Source organism: Narcine bancroftii, chromosome 3 (genome assembly GCF_036971445.1).
Source record: "Narcine bancroftii isolate sNarBan1 chromosome 3, sNarBan1.hap1, whole genome shotgun sequence".
In the NCBI taxonomy this organism is placed as follows: Eukaryota; Metazoa; Chordata; class Chondrichthyes; order Torpediniformes; family Narcinidae; genus Narcine; species Narcine bancroftii.
In genome coordinates, this window is record NC_091471.1 from 194,987,172 (window position 1) to 195,004,717 (window position 17,546).

Here is a 17,546-nt window from a genome sequence, read left to right on the forward strand (position 1 = left end):
GCCCTACGAGGGTCCTACAAGGTTGATAGAGACAGTGGTTCCACCTTTGTCCTCAACATTGGCAGTAAGGAAGAGACTTTTACTGCTGACAGCCTGAAACCAGCATATCTGGACAATGATGAGCCAGTCTCCACTCCTTCCCCGCAATGCAGGGTTAGGTCAAGGCTACAGACAATGGCCCAGTTACTGGTTCGGTTGTGGGGGGGGGGGGGGGAGTCGTGTAGCTCGGAGACACAGATCGACCCGCAGAATGGCCGACGAACGTGGTGACCCTACAGGCCTGGGGGTGACGCCAGCCATTGTTCCAGGTAACCTCTGCATGGCAGGAAGATGGGGAACTCTGACTGGAATGGCGGCCAATCCCAGGCCAGTGCTCTGATGACAAGGAGCCCTGATGATAGCACCTGGGGACCATTTAAGCGCGACGACCAGAGCAATGAACTAGTCCCGCTTTCCAAGGCTTTGGTGTGCGTGTTGTTCTTCTCCATGTTTGCATAGCACGAACTGTACAATTTATAATTTTCCATTTTATTGGTATTCTTCAACCATTTATTATAATTCATATTACAGAATGTTTAAATAATTTCCTCAAACATTCTTAACATTGATTTCTAGCTATTTAAACAATTTAAATGTACGAGAACATTAAAAAATTCAAATCAATTTTATCAATTTTCTAATTATCCAAAATATATTATTTATGCATACAGATAAGGATTTACAAGTCACCCTGCAATTTCAGTACTTATTGTTTTCCAAGTTTTTGTCACTCACATCTACTATTACACAAGTTGACTCCAATCTCTCTTGGCGAGATTGGTGAATGGAAGGCTGAAATTATTAAAATAATTTTTAAAAAACATGCTGAAGCTACCACCTAGATTATCACTGCTCATCACTGAGAATAGATTTCAAACCCATCACTTTATTCTTTTATAAGACTAGAATTCAAAACCAGCCTGAAACTGCACGAATGTATTATTTTAATCTGGCTACTAGCAATGTTACACAAAATAATATGAAGGAGCTTTAACCAGACTACATCTGACATGAGTGACTAGCTTACTGGTAACAATGTTCATTTCCTTACCATATTAGCAACAACAAGAAAAAAAAAAATGAAACTTCAGAGGTTAAAATAACTGTACTGTCTAATCTTCCTACTGATAGGGCTTTGAACCAAATGCAGAACCAAGTTGTATGTTACAATTTAATGACAAATAATTGGTTTGCTTACCTTACAGAAACTAGTTATAAGCCAAGTCATTATAAACACTTTTTTAAAAAACATCAAGCAGGAACGTCAACAATTCCTCATCAGGAATTGGCTTCTGAAAGACTGGAGTAGAAAATTTGTTCTTCCATTTCTGGCAAAATTATATTTGATCATTTTTGAAGTGTTCCTTCTTTCCATTCAAAATTCAGTGGCATGCTTTGTTCAGTCTAAATATTGATATAATTGTATTAGCCCAATGCACTCTTATTATTGTTAAATAAGAAGTCCACAGATGCTGTGAATGTAGTTCCATACACAATAAGCTTGCAGAAAGTCAGCAGATCATGCAGTGTTCTTTATGTAGCAAAGATATGTCACCAATATTTTGGGCCTGGCCCCTTAAGTCAAGCTATCTTGCTGCCTTGATGAAGGACTCAGGCCTGAAACATTGATTATATATCTTTGCTACATAAAGAACACTGCATGATCTGCTGAGTTTCTCTAGCACTTGTGTATTGCACTCTTGCTGTTACTGCTCTATACATTGTAATGTACCCAGTTCTTCACTATTGTTATCAACATGAAGTTTTTCTTCTTAAGTTTATGCATAAAATCTGAAATGGGAGAAACACAGAGATCAGACGTGCTTCTGTCCCTGTGCATTAACCAAAAGTGGTGTTTGAAAGCAAAGACTGAATTGCCATATTGATTTGGGAGGCATCTTTGGCATACATTTCCCAGACAAAAAGTAACAAATTTAAGGACTTGTCAGTGGTTCATCTGCTTGGATAATTTATACAATCCTAAGCCTCAGGTGTTTCATTTCCTTCAGTCTTTTCCATTGTATTAATCATCTGAAAAATAAAAGAAAATAGATGTTAGGCTATACTTAAATATGCCAAGTATTTGGTTTTAATCTATTACAAAATCATAGTAATGTTATACAGAGTCCAAGCTATACAATAAGCAACAACTTGATGCAATTAGATTTTAACATACTAAGTTTAAAATGGCACCATGAAGTTTCTACAAAAGGTAGTAATAATCATCTTTGATTGTGTCCACACTCGAAAATATCAATTGATCATTCTTTATAGATACCGTTTTGTCCTATGCATAAAATATAAATGTTTGCAATATTATTATGCACAACTGGACAATCTAGATGGGTAAAGGTAAACAGCAACAGTAGAATGTGCCACATTGTAAGAGAAATATTTCTATATAAATTACAATGATGAAAGATTAATACAGAAACTCACCTTCAAATAGAAAAAAATACTAAAAACAATTTTTAACATTAATTCTTTTGGAAGTAAGTAAATATTTGATTCAGATTAGTCTAAGTGGTAAGATCTAATTTTGTCCTTTGCTATATTTTTCCAATTATTTTTTTTAAATTAGTAGGATGAATCAAAACAAATACAGGCATGTCTTCCCATTTTGTCAATAATACCATGCAAGAATTGGTTGAATTTTATCCTGCAAACTATTTACAAATGCCATCCATTTTCATCTTGTCTTCCTTGTTGTTTCATTTAACTCCTTGCCATGCTAAGGTTCAGTGTATTTGGTTCCCCTTTCCTTCATATTGCACCTGCATAACACTTTTCCAATTCTATGTTAGAATCCTGCAACAGGCCAACTCTGGAGTTATTGCCACAATACGAGCATGAATAGAAGATTGGTTGACTGGCAGAAGGCAGAGTGAAAGTAAAAGGGGGTTTTTCTGGTTTGATGGTGGTGACGCGTGGTTTTCAATAATATTGGGTCCATTATTTTTCATGTTATGTTAATGATTTTGATGACAGAATTGATGGCTTTGTGGCTAAGTTACAAATAATACAAAGATAAGTGGAGAGGCAGGTAGTGTTGAGGAAGCATGGAATCTGCAGAGGGACTTGGACAGGTTGGAAGAATGAGCAAAGAAGTGGCAGATGGAATTCAGCCACACAGAAAGTGGTGGAGAAACTCAGAGGGTCAGGCAGCATCCATGGAAAGCAATAGACGTAAATGTTTCAAACTGAAAACTCTTCATTTTCTGCCTGAAACTTTGACTGTTTGCTTTCCACGGATGCTACACAACCTGCTGAGTTCTACAGAACCCTCTGTGTTGCTCTAGTTTTCCAGCATCCACACATTTCGAGTTTACTGATAGAGTATAGCGTAGCCAAGTGTATGTTCGTGCAATTTAGGTGAAGGAGTATTTTCCAAATGGGAAGAGGATTTAGAAAGCAGAGGTCCAAAGTGATTTGGGAATCCTAGTGCAGGATTCCCTCAATGAAGTTGAGTTGGTTTTATACTCCTTTAAATCTGACACAATTCCCTTTGTTTTATCTTCTTGTCTTATCACCTGTGTCAAAGGTTCGATCACTAATGCAAACAAAGCTGGAGACAAAGGACATCATTGTCTAGTGGAATGTTCCAAGTCAAAGGAATCAGATAAAAGTCCATTAGTCACTACTCTTGCCATAGGTTGTTTATATATCGCCTTAATCCAATTAATAAACATTGCTCCATACCAAAATTTTTCCAAAACTTTAAATAAAAAACCCCATTCTACTTTATCAAAAGCTTTTACTGCATCCAACGACAAATCCAAAAGCAAATATTTCTCTTCCTTAGAAATATTTATCAAACTTATCAATTTAACCACATTATCTAAGGAGTAGAATATAAAAGCAAAAAATATAATGCTAGGTTATTGTTCAAACTGTGCTTGGAGTACTGGGAGCAGTTTTAGGTCTCACATCTTAGGAAGTGGTGACATTTGAAAGAGTCCAGGAACGATCCCAGGGATAAAAGGAATTACATACGAGGAGTGTTTGATAGCTCTGGACCTGTACTTGTTAGAGTCTAGAAGGATGAGTGGCATATTTCATTGAAACCTTCCAAACATTGAAAAGGTGGGATGGAATGAATGTAGAGGAGTGGCAGAATCCAAGACCAGAAGGCACAACCTGAGAATAAAAGGACATTCCTCTAGAACAGAGACAAGGAGAAATATCTTCAGTCAGAAGGCTGTGAATCTGTGGAATTCATTATCACAGATGGCTGGGGAACCAAGTCATTGGGCATATTTAAGGTGGAGATTGATAGGTTCTTTACTAGCAAAGGTGTCAAATGTTTTGGGGAGAAGGCAAGAAAATTGGGTTGAGAGGAAAAGTACATCAGCCATGATTCAAATGGTGGCGCAGACTCAATGCGCTGAATGGCCTGAATCTGCTCTAATGTCTTACAGTCTTATGAAGTTAAATTTCTCCAGGTTCTCTTGAATCCCTTCTATTGTGACAATAGAAGATCCATGAAAACCCCAGGAAACATAAGAAGGCTCCAGTGATAGAAGCAAAAATTTCAGAAGACGTTAGTACGTTAGTCAGGAGGCAAACAAGATGTGATCAAATTGCAGTAAACATAACAGTCATGATACAGTAACATTACCTCAAATCAAATTAGAAGAGTAGAACAAATTATTGGAGCTTTTGAAAAGCATGAAGTAAGATAAGTCACCAAGATCAGACTAGATTTACCTAACGCTACTGTGTGAAGCGAGGGAGGAGATTGCTGAGCCACTGGCAATGATCTTTGCATCATCCATTGGGATGGAAATTGAAATAGACAATTGAAAGGTTGCAAATGTTGTTCCCATGTTTACAAAAGGGAGTAACCCAGGAAATTATAGACCAGTGAGTCTCTCTTCAATGGTGGGCAATTTATAAGCATTTAAAGAGACATAATCTGATTTGGTAGTTGGCATGGCTTCGTCAGGGGAAGGCTGTGTCTCTCGAGTCTGACCGAATTATTTGAGGATGTCACAAAGCACGTTGATTAAGGTAGAACAGTGGATGAGTGTATATAGATTTCAGTAAGGCATTTGATAAGGTTTCCCATACAAGGTTAATTCAGAAAGTAAGGAGGCATGGAATCCAAGGTCTTGCTTTGTGGGTACAGAATTGGCTTGTCCACAAGAGGCAGAAGGTGGTGGTATTCTGCATGGAGGTTTGTAACTAGCAGTGCTCTGGAGGAGTCTATTCTGGACCCCTCCCTCTGCTGCAAATTTTATAAATTACTTGGATGAGGAAATGGAAGGACAGATTAGCAGGCTTGTGAATGATATGAAAGTTAGCAGTGCTATTGATAGTCTAGAGGGCTGCCAGAGGTTACAGAGGAACTGATTGGAATCAGAGCAAGGCTGAGAAGTGCCAGATGGAGTTTAGCCCAGAAATGTGTGAAGTGGTTCATTTTGGAAGATCAAATTTGAAGGTAGAACACAAAATTAATGGGAGGACTTTGAGCAGTTTGGAAGAATTGAGAAATCTTGGGAATCAGTGTCCATAGGACATTCAAAGCTGTTGCACAGGTTCATAGCATTGTAAAGAAGCCATATAGTGTGTTGGCCTTCATTAACCATGGAATCGATCTCAAGAGCCATGAGGTAATGCTGCAGCTATACAAGAGCTTAGTTAGACCTCACTTGAATACTGTGTTAAGCTCTGGTCAACTCACAACAGGAAAGATGTGGATGATATAGAGGGAGTGCAGAAGAGATTTACATTGGGGGTTGCCTGGATTGGAGAGCATGCTTTATTAGATAGGTTGAGTAAACTTGGACTTTTCTCCTTGGAGCGACAGAGAATGAGGGGTGACCTAATAGAGATATATAAGATGCTGAGGCATTAATCACCTGGATAGTCAGAGGGTTTTTTCCCCAGGCTGAAAGGGAGCATAATTTTAAGGTAAGTAAGGGGGTGGGGGTGGGAATGCAAAAGGTAAGTTTTTCCACACAGGGTGGTGGGTGCATGGTATGTGCTGCTGGAAAGGGTGGTGAAGACTGGTACAATATGATCTCTTAAGAGACTATTAGACATGGTGAAAAATGGAGGGTTATGCACGAGAGAAACCCTAGACAATTGTTAGAGTAGATTATTAGCTGAGCACAAAATTTGGGATGAAGGGCCTGTACTGGGCTGTAGATTTCTATAAATTCAAAGCTATAATAAACTGGGATAAAATTAGAAAATACTGAAAACACTCAAGTCAAGCAGCATATGGGGGTCAGAAAAAAACTGAATTGAAATACTAAGAAAACAAGCACATTTTAGAACATAGAACAATACAGCATAGAACAGACCCTTCGGCCCTCGATGTTATGCCAACCCATATATTCTTTCCAAAGAAAAAAGTACTAAACCCTCCCTACCCACAACCCTCTATTTTTGTTTCATCCATGTGTCTAAGAGACTCTTATATGCACCCAATGTTTCAGCCTCCACCACCATCCACAGCAATGCATTCCAGGCACTCTCTGAGTAAAAAAAATGGTTGCAGCAAGTTGCAATAAGTGGGAGGGATGGAAAGAATATAGGGCACACCTGTGATAGCATGGAGACCAAGACTGACCAGGCAATACAATTCTTTTGGAGCTTTGCAGTTAATATATTGACTCCATTACAGAGAAAAAAATAACCACCAAAGAAACATGCTGTGAGATGAAGAAGACTAAAGCAAAAATAGTATGTTGGAATTATCCAGTGTCAGGTAACAGTTACGGATGGATGGACATACATCAGAATTTCCCGATTCTGATATAACCAGGAAATGCTGATTTTCAAAAATGGTTAAATTCATCATTGAATTCTTAGTTTTACAGTGTTCATTTATTCTAGCATACTTGCCAAGTAATCTTTTCCCCTGTACATTTCTATAATCTGATCAGTAAATTTTTGTAAATCATTACATCTTAACATATTGTGAACATTCAACTGAGTTCCATTTCAGAATAAATTTTCCCTATTCTCTACTTCATTTGTTTTAAATAGGAATGAAACCCTTAACTGGCAGTTAAACAGGAAAGTCTGTAGACTTTCCATCCCCACTTCCATCCCTCTCATTTAAAGAGCCTCCGCACATCACCTTAGCTTTTTCTCTTCCACCCTCCCATCCATATCCACCTATGACCTCTTACCCTGTACTTCTCCCCCTTCCTTCTCTCCTTCCACCACTTGTTTATTTTGGCACCTGCTTATTTTTTTTTCCTCATACCTTGAAAAGATTACCTTTCCTTTAGGTGCTGCATGACCTGCTGAGTTTCTCTAGCATTTTTGTGTCTTCCTCTTAATAGGCAAGTTTTCATACAATATTTTTAATTGCGCAATAGAAATTAGAATACATTGAACTGTTAGTTCACAAAAGCAGAGTAAATTTAGAAAGAAGAAAAAATGGGCCGTACACTTTCATGGTGTACAAATCACCTTTGTTGTTAAATACATGTGGAAGTATTAGCTGCTCACTCAAATGTGGGAGATGAGCAAAATGACTCCAATGGAACCAAATATGGGAGATAATCCAACCAGAAGCAGACAAACAGTGATTTGATGCTCAAAGTAAAAGGTAACCTTTCTCCCTGCTATATTTTTGGCAAATTCCAATTCCTTAATCATTTTGAATCCCAACAGCTTTACAGTGCCACTGTCAGGCAAGAACTGATACTGCAGCTACTATTGTAAACAAAATCTTTGCTCAGCCTCCAAACCACCTTTAATTAATATATAACAATAATCCAAATAATTCTATTTCATGATTTAACAGCAGTAAAAGACAACACAGAAGCAAATCAGGAAGTGTATAAAAAATGTTTGATGCACCTTTGCTAATAGAAAGGCAGATGAACAGTAAAAAAAGTAAACAAAATATTACGGTCAGAGTTATGGCAGCTGAGGAAGATTTATTAAAAGAAACTTTTTTGAGAATAAACTGAAGCAACAGGTGCATCCCCAGAGATTACTAGGCAAGGTTGTGACAGGACCCAGTCATAATTTTCCAAACATCCACAGACTGCAGAGTGGGTCCAGAGGATTGGAAAATTGCTTTAACAAAAGCAATTAATTACAGACCAGTCCAGTTTCACATTGGTGATACTGCCATGACCCTCTTTATAGGTTTTCATCTTGATTAGAAGCCCATTATGTAAACACTTGACAAAATGTCTTTTGTACATCCATATATCTTCTATCAACCACATTTTCCTCATTAACGTACTCCATTACTTCAAAGAGAAAACAGAATCGTTAATTTGACACAACCTTTTTAGCATTCAATGATGGCTTTCTCTAATCTATCCACAATTGTGCAAAAGACGACTATAAAGTCCTTGATTATTAGTGACGTAACAGGAAACAGTGTAGTAGTTAAAAATTTGTTTTCTGTATTGGAGGAATATGTATGGCAGAGTTTGCCAGAGATTAGAACTAGGTGCACAGGGTACAAATTTGGAAGAAGATAGTCATAGGCTTCAAGGAGATGGAGACAGACTTATGGAAAGTGGCAGAAATATGGTGTTACATTTAGGAAGATTGAGATGAGATGATGAGGCTGAAGAGAAGATGAGAAAGAGATAAAATGCTTACCTGGTGTAGCCAAATAGGTATGCAAGATGCACCAACCACAAAAGTATTTAAAAAAATACCATAGTATTCCATGAGAAAAAGAGATAATAAATGGAAAGTAAGTGAATATTCACAGTAATAGTGATTGCAAGAAGAAAAAGAAATGAAATTTCAGTCTTGCAGATCTTTTGCTAATCCTGGTTAAGGTGAGAGTAGTATAGGGAGGTTCAAGAGACTGATTGCTGATGGAAAAAAAAAGTTCCTTTGTTGAACTTCAAGCTTGTGAAATTTCTCTCTGTAGATAGCAGCAAGAAGAGATTGTGACCAAGGTGTTGGGGGGATCCTTCATTAAATTGGCTGCTGCCTTCAGGTAGCATCTCACATAAATGTTTTCAATGGACAGGAGGATGGTGTCTGTGATGGACTTAGATAGAATGGTACTCTCTGTAGCCTTCTTCATTCCTGGGCACGAGTTTCCAAACCAGGTTGCGATTTAACTGATCAGTAAACCTGTATTTGACAACATACTACAATATGATGGTTCAAAGAGAGGTCATCCAACATGTGGACTCCCAGAAACTTGAAGATACTAACCCTCTCCAGCGCCATCCTATCAATCAAGGCAGGTGTGTGGTCCCCAAGTCTCCCCCTTCCTAAAGTCCACAATAAGCGCCTTGGTCTTGATAACGCTGATGACAAGATGTGTTTTTTTTTTGGCAGCACACAACCATTTTCTCGATCTTTATCCTGCATTTTGATTCATAATTTTGCATTATTTTGCCAACAATGGTGGCTCTGCCAGCGAATTTATAAATTTGGTTGGAGCTGAATTTGACTGCGCAAATCTGAGTGTAAAGGGAATAGAGCAGGAGACTGGATACAGTCTTCTCCTATTATGAGAATAAACTTCATTTTCTTTGGCTTGGCTTCGTGGACGAAGATTAATGGAGGGGTAATGTCCATGTCAGCTGCAGGCTCGTTTGTGGCTGACAAGTCCGATGCGGGACAGGCAGACACGGTTGCAGCGGTTGCAAGGGAAAATTGGTTGGTTGGGGTTGGGTGTTGGGTTTTTCCTCCTTTGTCTTTTGTCAGTGAGGTGGGCTCTGCGGTCTTCTTCAAAGGAGGTTGCTGCCTGTCGAACTGTGAGGCGCCAAGATGCACGGTTTGAGGCGATATCAGCCCACTGGCGGTGGTCAATGGGGCAGGCACCAAGAGATTTCTTTAGGCAGTCCTTGTACCTCTTCTTTGGTGCTCCTCTGTCTCGGTGGTCAGTGGAGAGCTCGCCATGGAACACGATCTTGGGAAGGCGATGGTCCTCCATTCTGGAGACATGACCTACCCAGCGCAGTTGGATCTTCAGCAGCGTGGATTCGATGCTGTCGGCCTCTGCCATCTCAAGTACTTCGATGTTGGTGATGAAATCGCTCCAATGAATGTTGAGGATGGAGCAGAGACAACGCTGGTGGAAGCGTTCTAGGAGCCGTAGGTGATGCCGGTAGAGGACCCATGATTCGGAGCCGAACAGGAGTGTGGGAATGACAATGGCTCTGTATACGCTAATCTTTGTGAGGTTTTTCAGTTGGTTGTTTTTCCAGGCTCTTTTGTGTAGAATGAGAATAAACTACTCTCATATGAAAAGATGAGAATAAACAAGGCAAACAAAAGTGCATAATTTAATAAGTGATACATGAACAAAGAGAATTGTATACAGGCACACTTCATTAAAAGTAGCAAGGCATATTAAAACATTGGATAAAAATTCATTTGGGCCCTAAGCTTTTAACTTGTAATACACATTTCATAACCAAGGAAGTCACAGTAAAACACTCAGAGCAGAAAGTGCCTGTACACAAATTCTTTTTACGTGATGGCTGTTACGCAGTAGCTATCATACATTTTAATTTTTAAAATTTAGACATACATCACAGTTACAGGCCCTTTCCTCCCATGAGCCCATGTATCCCAACTGACCTACATCCCTGGAATGTTTTTGAACAGTGGGAGGAGACTGGAGCACACGGAAGACACCCACGTAGACACGGGGAGAACGTGGTTTCAGACAGCGCCGAACTCAAACCTCAGTTGTTGGTGTGTAACAACATTGCGCTAACTGCTACGCTAACTGTGCCAACCTTCATGAACTTGATAGAGGCAAGGAGGTTCAAAATTATTGGTAAATAGGTTCTGTTGCACTAATTCAGCACAAGCTCCAAGCACAACATTTTTCTTACAAACAGAAGAACAAGGATCTTTGACAAGTTCAGGCACGAAAAAATGTACAGAACAGAAATTGAAATTCTTACTTTGTTGTTCTCTTCAGGCAGAGCAGATTCACTTCTGGACTTTTGTTTTCTTTTTTGGCTTTTTTTTTGTCAACATCTGGTCATTATAATTTTTCAAAATATTTTCCAGCTCTGGCTCACACTGCCTTCCATGCTTCAACCCATTTTCTCTTCCTGGGAATAGAAGTGTATTTTATTAATATTAGTTACTGTCCACATAGAGCATAATTTTACTTTTGAGGAGACATATGATCTACTCCAATTTATTTAATAGCATGAAGAGAGAGAGAAAGAGTAAAATAAAATATACTATTAGCATGAAACCCTGACATAAACACTTTGTACGCAGTTATTTAGAAGTTGGAGGCGGCAGCAGTAAAAAAATAATTTGAATTTGAACATAAGCAATAGAAAATAATTCAATTAATATGGATATAAAATGGAAAATGAAAGGATTATATTTTGTAATTAAACTGGAATAAGCAATGTTTTAATAGGAAAATAATATGATCGACAAAACTAAGCTGGGTAATGTGGCAACAACTCACTTCAATATTTTCAGCTCAGTGCTTCTCCTTTGTCAAGAAGTAAGTGGGTTTTGAATCCTTTTTGTCACTGAAGTTTCCCCCACCCCACCTCCTTCCCCCCCCCAAACAAAATGAAGACAGTACACACAGCAAGAACAAAATCATATAACATTTGGAATCATAAACCCAATACTTTGAAGTAATGAGGCACTGGAGTGAAGCTTTCATCTTCACATTAGTGCAAGGTACATTTCATAAAAAGCGTAGAATGATGCATCTTATAAATATCTTACTTTCACAGTGATGAATAACTTTTTCCCACAGTCGGTTGCTTCTAAGACAGGTCAGACTGCCTATTATTAGCAAGTGTCTTTTTCCTCTGGTCAGAGCAACATTCATTCTTTTCTCAGAGTCGATAAACCCAACCTGTCGCGTTCTCACACAAGACAATACAATAACCTCCTTCTCTGCTCCCTGGAAAGCATCTACTGTTGAAACCTGAACAGTTTTAATCTCAGCCAGGTCACATTGTGCAGTATAGTTCAATAATCCACATAACTGTAATTGAACAAAAAAATGTAAATTGGAATCTTATTCATTAGTAGATATATAATTAGTGGTTATGAATTCTTCCAACACAATTCTGATGAAAGGTGAATAGGAAATGTTAACTCTTTTCCTGTCCATGGAGATGATAAGCTGCATTTTTCAGTATTTCTCACAAAGAAATTAAGTCTTTAAAATAAATGGAACAATATATGCGTGGTGCAAAGATTGATTGGGTGATAATAATACATGATCTACAATATCCAATCTCAAGTAGGTTTGATTATTTATTCAATAGTATGAAATAGTTAAAGGCATTTTCTGAAAGAAAAAAAAAGCACACCATTTGCACAAAACCCTGACATTAAAAAAAAATTGCATTTGAACATAAGCAGCAGAAAATAATTGATTTTTCTTGCTTGAATTCCTTTGTTCAACACACAAAATTGCCGTCATCTATATCTCTGCTGTCCATGTTTCAATTTTCACCACCCATTAACCCATCATTCCCAGGAACATTAGTTCCCAGTTCAGCAACAGCTTGGTTTTAAAATGCAATCCTTGATTTGAAATCCCTTTTTGACTCCACCACCATTATTTTTGAAGTTTTATTTAAGAAGTTATATGGATTTAACTACATCCTCCAATATGGTTTGACAGAAGTGTGCACATATGCCATGAATGTTATTTTCGAAACTAGACACTCAATGCACCCAAAATAAGAGAGTTGCTGAATTCACATTCAGGAAAACCTCAAACTGGCTTAACAAAGCAGGTGCAATTTCTTAAATATCTTGTAAAGAAAGTTGAATGAACAGGGCCTTACAAAATATAGGTTTGCCCTTCTCGTTACTGGAATGTGAATAGTGTTACTGGAATGTGAATAGTGCACTTCATAAATAGCTCATCAAACCTCTTATTCAGAGGTCCTATAAAGAATGTCTAGTCAAACAAGGTCCCAGTAAGCAACCTGTTTTGAAGATGCCAAAAGCTAAAGTAGATGGAAAAAAGCAGCAAGTGAATTAAAGGTTGGATAATAGACTTAATCAAACAGTTAACATCCTTAAATTACATCATGGCTCCCACTCATAATTTTTAGTGAAATGTCTTTTCATTAGGATAATGTATAATTAATACCTATGAGTAGGTGAAACGTCATTAGCCACAGAAAATGTGAATTGTTTACACTCCCTGATGGATAAACACTTCAACAAGATATATTTAAGTATTTTCTGTCAATCAATAACAAACTAAAAGTTAAGCAACTCTGACGCCTATACTCAGATATCTTAACCTATTTAATCTGGTACGATTCTCTCTCAAGTTATATTTGTTTCTCAGCGTAGTCTCTGCTCTACCTTTGATGGTCGTTATGTTGAATTTTCTGCCTTTTAAAGTGATAATGTACAAATGGTGTTAAAGGCACTGCATGCAGTTAATCTAATCAAATTAATATAACATTGCCTTCACAAAACAATTTATTTTAATTTTCAAATGCTTAAGAAATGAAATTCATTGGGATAGAAATTCATCCTTGGTAGCTTGCATGAATCAAGTTTGTAGTGGATGTGGTTGTACTCCACTTCAAGATTTCAGTTCCACTAAACTCAACTTCTGTTTCACTATATAATGAAACAAGCTTCATGATGCATAGGAGTTTGGTTTTACTCTGGATAATTATTATGGGTACAAATGTAACAGGTTTCTTTTCTCAAGTTTCGAGAAAATGGGTCCAGTTCAATAAAACTACCCTTTCATAAACCTTCAAATTAATTATTTTGAATTTAACCACTATACATAGTGGAAAGCTAGTGACACAGCAATATGATACCTTATTTTTAATGCTAATTATTTTCATATTACTTTTTAACCATACAACAGAGCTCCCATGATTATACCCTTCTTTCAATTTACAATGAGCAAACCAACACGCATGTACAACTATTTTAATCACCTTGTACATCTGAGATTTATACAATGTTATCACTCCAATCATATGCCCCTTAATTCCACTGGCTATCAGGGACTGAATAAGTTTTGCAGTGAATGATGCTTCCTCCAGATTATGGTAGCTGCCATCTATCTCCACCTGGACAGATCAAAACATTAATCACACAATAATACAATGAAGTAACATTTTATACATTCTATATAAAGTATCAATGTTTATGCCAACCACTAATATGTTGTAGGAAAGATAATTTTGTTTCCAATTGTTTAAACTTTAATCTCAGTTGGACTGAGTTCAAGGCTAAAACCAAATATCATATTCAATATGGTCAGAACATTTTTTTGAAACAAGATATCAAATATATAGAAGGAAAAAGGGGGTGGTGGCTGGAGGGAGGCAAGAAATGATAAATGCGAAACAGAAGATCACAGTGGGGTGCAGGAAAGGTTAGAGAGAAAAATGAGAACAGCTTGTAAAGGGGAGATGTAAACAGTAGAATCAGAAAGGGGTGGGGCTTATGTAAAATTAGAAAATTCAATGTTCATGCTATTGAGTTTAAGACTAACCAAGAGGAATATGATATTTTACATAAACTTGAGGAATGATAAAGGCTCCTGATCTGAAATGATGACTAAAGAAGCTGCCTAAACTGCTGAGTTCCTCCAGTTCTATTATCCATAGTATATTTAAAAGTGTTGAAATGGATATTCTGGTAGCCTGGTACTAGTAAGAACAGAATATCTACAGACTACAACTGGTATTTCTCTTGTGTTTTGAAGAATTCCAACCTGAAATGTCAACCATTCTTTTTCTCCCATTAATGCTGCTTGACCAGCTGTGTTTGTCCAGCAGATTGTGTTCTGCTTCAGATTCCAGCATCTGCCATCTCTCATATGTTCCCACTTCTCTAATGTAGAATACAGCTGTTTTTCCAATGTGCGTGTGAACGTTTTTTTTGTGTACTTCATTTTGTACTTCTTCATCAAAAGTTTTTGAAATAGTTCTATTATGAAGGTTTCTCTATTTCCTTGTTGCCAACGAGCCTGCAGCAGACGTGGACATACCCCTCCATAAATCTTCATCCGCGAAGCCAAGCCAAAGGATATTTTATGGTTGTCATATCTAAAGTCTAACTGTTCAGCAAAATGGTGTGAGTAAAGGTAAATTTCAAAAGAGTGTGGATTTTTCATGAAGAATTTTACATAACAGCTGAACAGCAATTAATTTTTAATTCATCCCCATACCAGGAGTCTAATAATACTTATTCCAAGATTGACTATTTCTCAGCTCTTATCTGTATGAGGAATCTGTATCTCTTTGTGGTGCGCTGTTAGCCAGAATCAGACACACACAAGGTAAAGTCTGAACAACAGAGCCAGGCTGGCTGTAGCTGCAATAACTGAGTGAGCTTCGGGAGGCCGGCGCAGGCTTATATCCTGGAGGGTGATTGACACCCAACCGGGTGGGGCTTGATCCCTTCAGGCCGACTGCTTGACAGCCGGCCTGGTGTTGTCCTGTCCCCTTACACTCCTGCAAGTACAGAGGTTGCCCCCTGCAGTAGGCCGGTGGTGTACCACCACACTCTTGTAATGCTCTGAAATTTTATGACACATTTGCCAATTTGTGGTACTGATCTATATCAGTTTGGTTTCACTTGTTCTTCACAAGTATTTAATCTAGCACACAATTAGAATGACAACATTCCAATTGTGGTAAAAGTAGAATTCTCCCAGCGCCACTGCTTTCATCTGGTGACTTACACAAGTTTCCTCAATTTGCGAAACAGAGAAACCTTCATAATAGAACTATTTCAAAAACTTTTGATGAAGTACAAAATGAAGTACACAAAAAAACATTCACACGCACATTGGAAAAGCAGCTGTATTCTACATTATAGACGTGGGAACATATGAGAGATGGCAGATGCTAGAATCTGAAGCAGAACACAATCTGCTGGATAAACACAGCTGGTCAAGCAGCATTAATGGGAGAAAAAGAATGGTTGACATTTCAGGTTGGAGTTCTTCAAAACACAAGAGAAATAGGAAGTATGACATGAAAGGTTAATTTGAGAATGAAGAAATTCCATCACTTATCCTCATTCAATTATAATTGACCCTCTTTCAGGAAGCTTTGTAGTAAATTTTTACCAAAAACACCAAATATCAATAATTTTATTGGGAAGTTTGCTTTGACAGTCTGGGATAACAAGTGTAGCCCAAAGTACTTTGGTTTATAGCTTAACTGAGTGATGCTTTTCTCAACATTCTGGATAGATGTTTTGCAATTAAGATAGAGTGAAAGTTAACTTTACAAGATATTGCAGGGTCCTTTTCTTGCTTGATAAAGTTCAGCAAGATCAGAAATAGGAAATACTTTATTTTCTCTACTTGGTTGAACTCTATATTTTTATAGAATTTACCAAAAAAATTTCTTATCAAATTTATTTGCTTGCCAAAACTGACAAATGACATGGTAAAAACAGCAAATGAATTCTTTCATCCACATAAAGAAAGCAGAGGGGTTAAAATGCAGGAACAGAAATTTCTAAGATATTTTTAAATTGAAGCCATGATTGTGATATCCAGAGTGTCTTGAATAGAATGTCCAGAATTAAGATGTTACTTTAAGAAAAAGTAGACTCTAATATATACAGTAAAATCCCTAGCATCCGGATTGGTAGATGCCAGATACGTGAATTTTCCAATTGCTTGAGATTGCGTGTTGCGAGTTTAGCAAACTAATGGTGAGGCATTCCAATTTTAAACCTCTTTTTTTTTATACCTATTCATTTTCCGTGATTTTTTTTGCCAGCTGCTTGAATTCTGGCTAACGGGATTTACTGTAATATGTTCAAATAGAACAATCACAACTATCTAGTGGTGGTATGCAATATCCTAAAACTACATTAGACAACTCCTTAATCCACACGAGAAACAAGTTACTGAATGAATCTATATTAAACCCATATTTGCCAAATTAATCTAAATAAAGATTGATAGAAAGAAGAGAAAACAACCTAAAAACTAAATCTAATCTACTCCTTCCCTCTAACAACAGAAAGAGAATCTCCGGAACATTCAAAATTCTTAATTTCTCCAATCATGAATTTATCAACTATGAATAGGCATCACATCTTTACAAATTGAAACTTTCTATCTTTAATGTTGTATCTAATTTTCTCCAAGTTTAAATAGGACATTACATCATGTAACCACTGTGTGTGGGTGGGTGAAGAATCATCTTTCCATTTCAATAAAATTGCTCGTCTGGCTATCAGCATGGTAAAGGCTAAAACTTTCTCCTGTGCTGCAGACAGGTATATCTGGCGCACATGAAAAACCAAACCAATTAGCGAACATGGTTTTATTTTGATCTTAAAGATCGTTGATAAAGTTTGAAAAATATCTTTCCAAAATTGCTCTAAATTTGGGCACTCCCAAAACATATGGATCAGTGAAGCTTCCAAAATGTTATACTTCTCACGCAGTGAATCAATATCTGCAAAAAAATGAAATAATTTAAGCTTGGGCATATGTGTTCTATGTGCCATCTTAAATTGTAATAAGCAGTGTCTAACACAAAATGAAGAATCATTAATCAAGCTGAGAGTAGAGTACCAATTTTCATCTTAAAATG

The 17,546-nt window shown here is 37.4% G+C and overlaps 1 protein-coding gene across 2 annotated transcripts in view; it reads right to left on the bottom strand.

The window, feature by feature from the left end:
• Window positions 1–1,673: 1,673 nt before the first annotated feature.
• Window positions 1,674–17,546, bottom strand: part of LOC138757984 (5'-3' DNA helicase ZGRF1-like) — a 148,338-nt gene continuing 132,465 nt past the window's right edge. For both annotated transcript variants that reach the window (XM_069926200.1, XM_069926199.1), the window contains 4 exons: window positions 13,911–14,045; window positions 11,704–11,968; window positions 10,905–11,057; window positions 1,674–2,070 (listed from right to left, as the gene is read on the bottom strand). In XM_069926200.1, coding sequence (XP_069782301.1) covers window positions 10,933–11,057; window positions 11,704–11,968; window positions 13,911–14,045 — 525 coding nt within the window. In that variant the 3' untranslated portion in view covers window positions 1,674–2,070; window positions 10,905–10,932. The remainder of the gene's footprint in view (window positions 2,071–10,904; window positions 11,058–11,703; window positions 11,969–13,910; window positions 14,046–17,546) is intronic.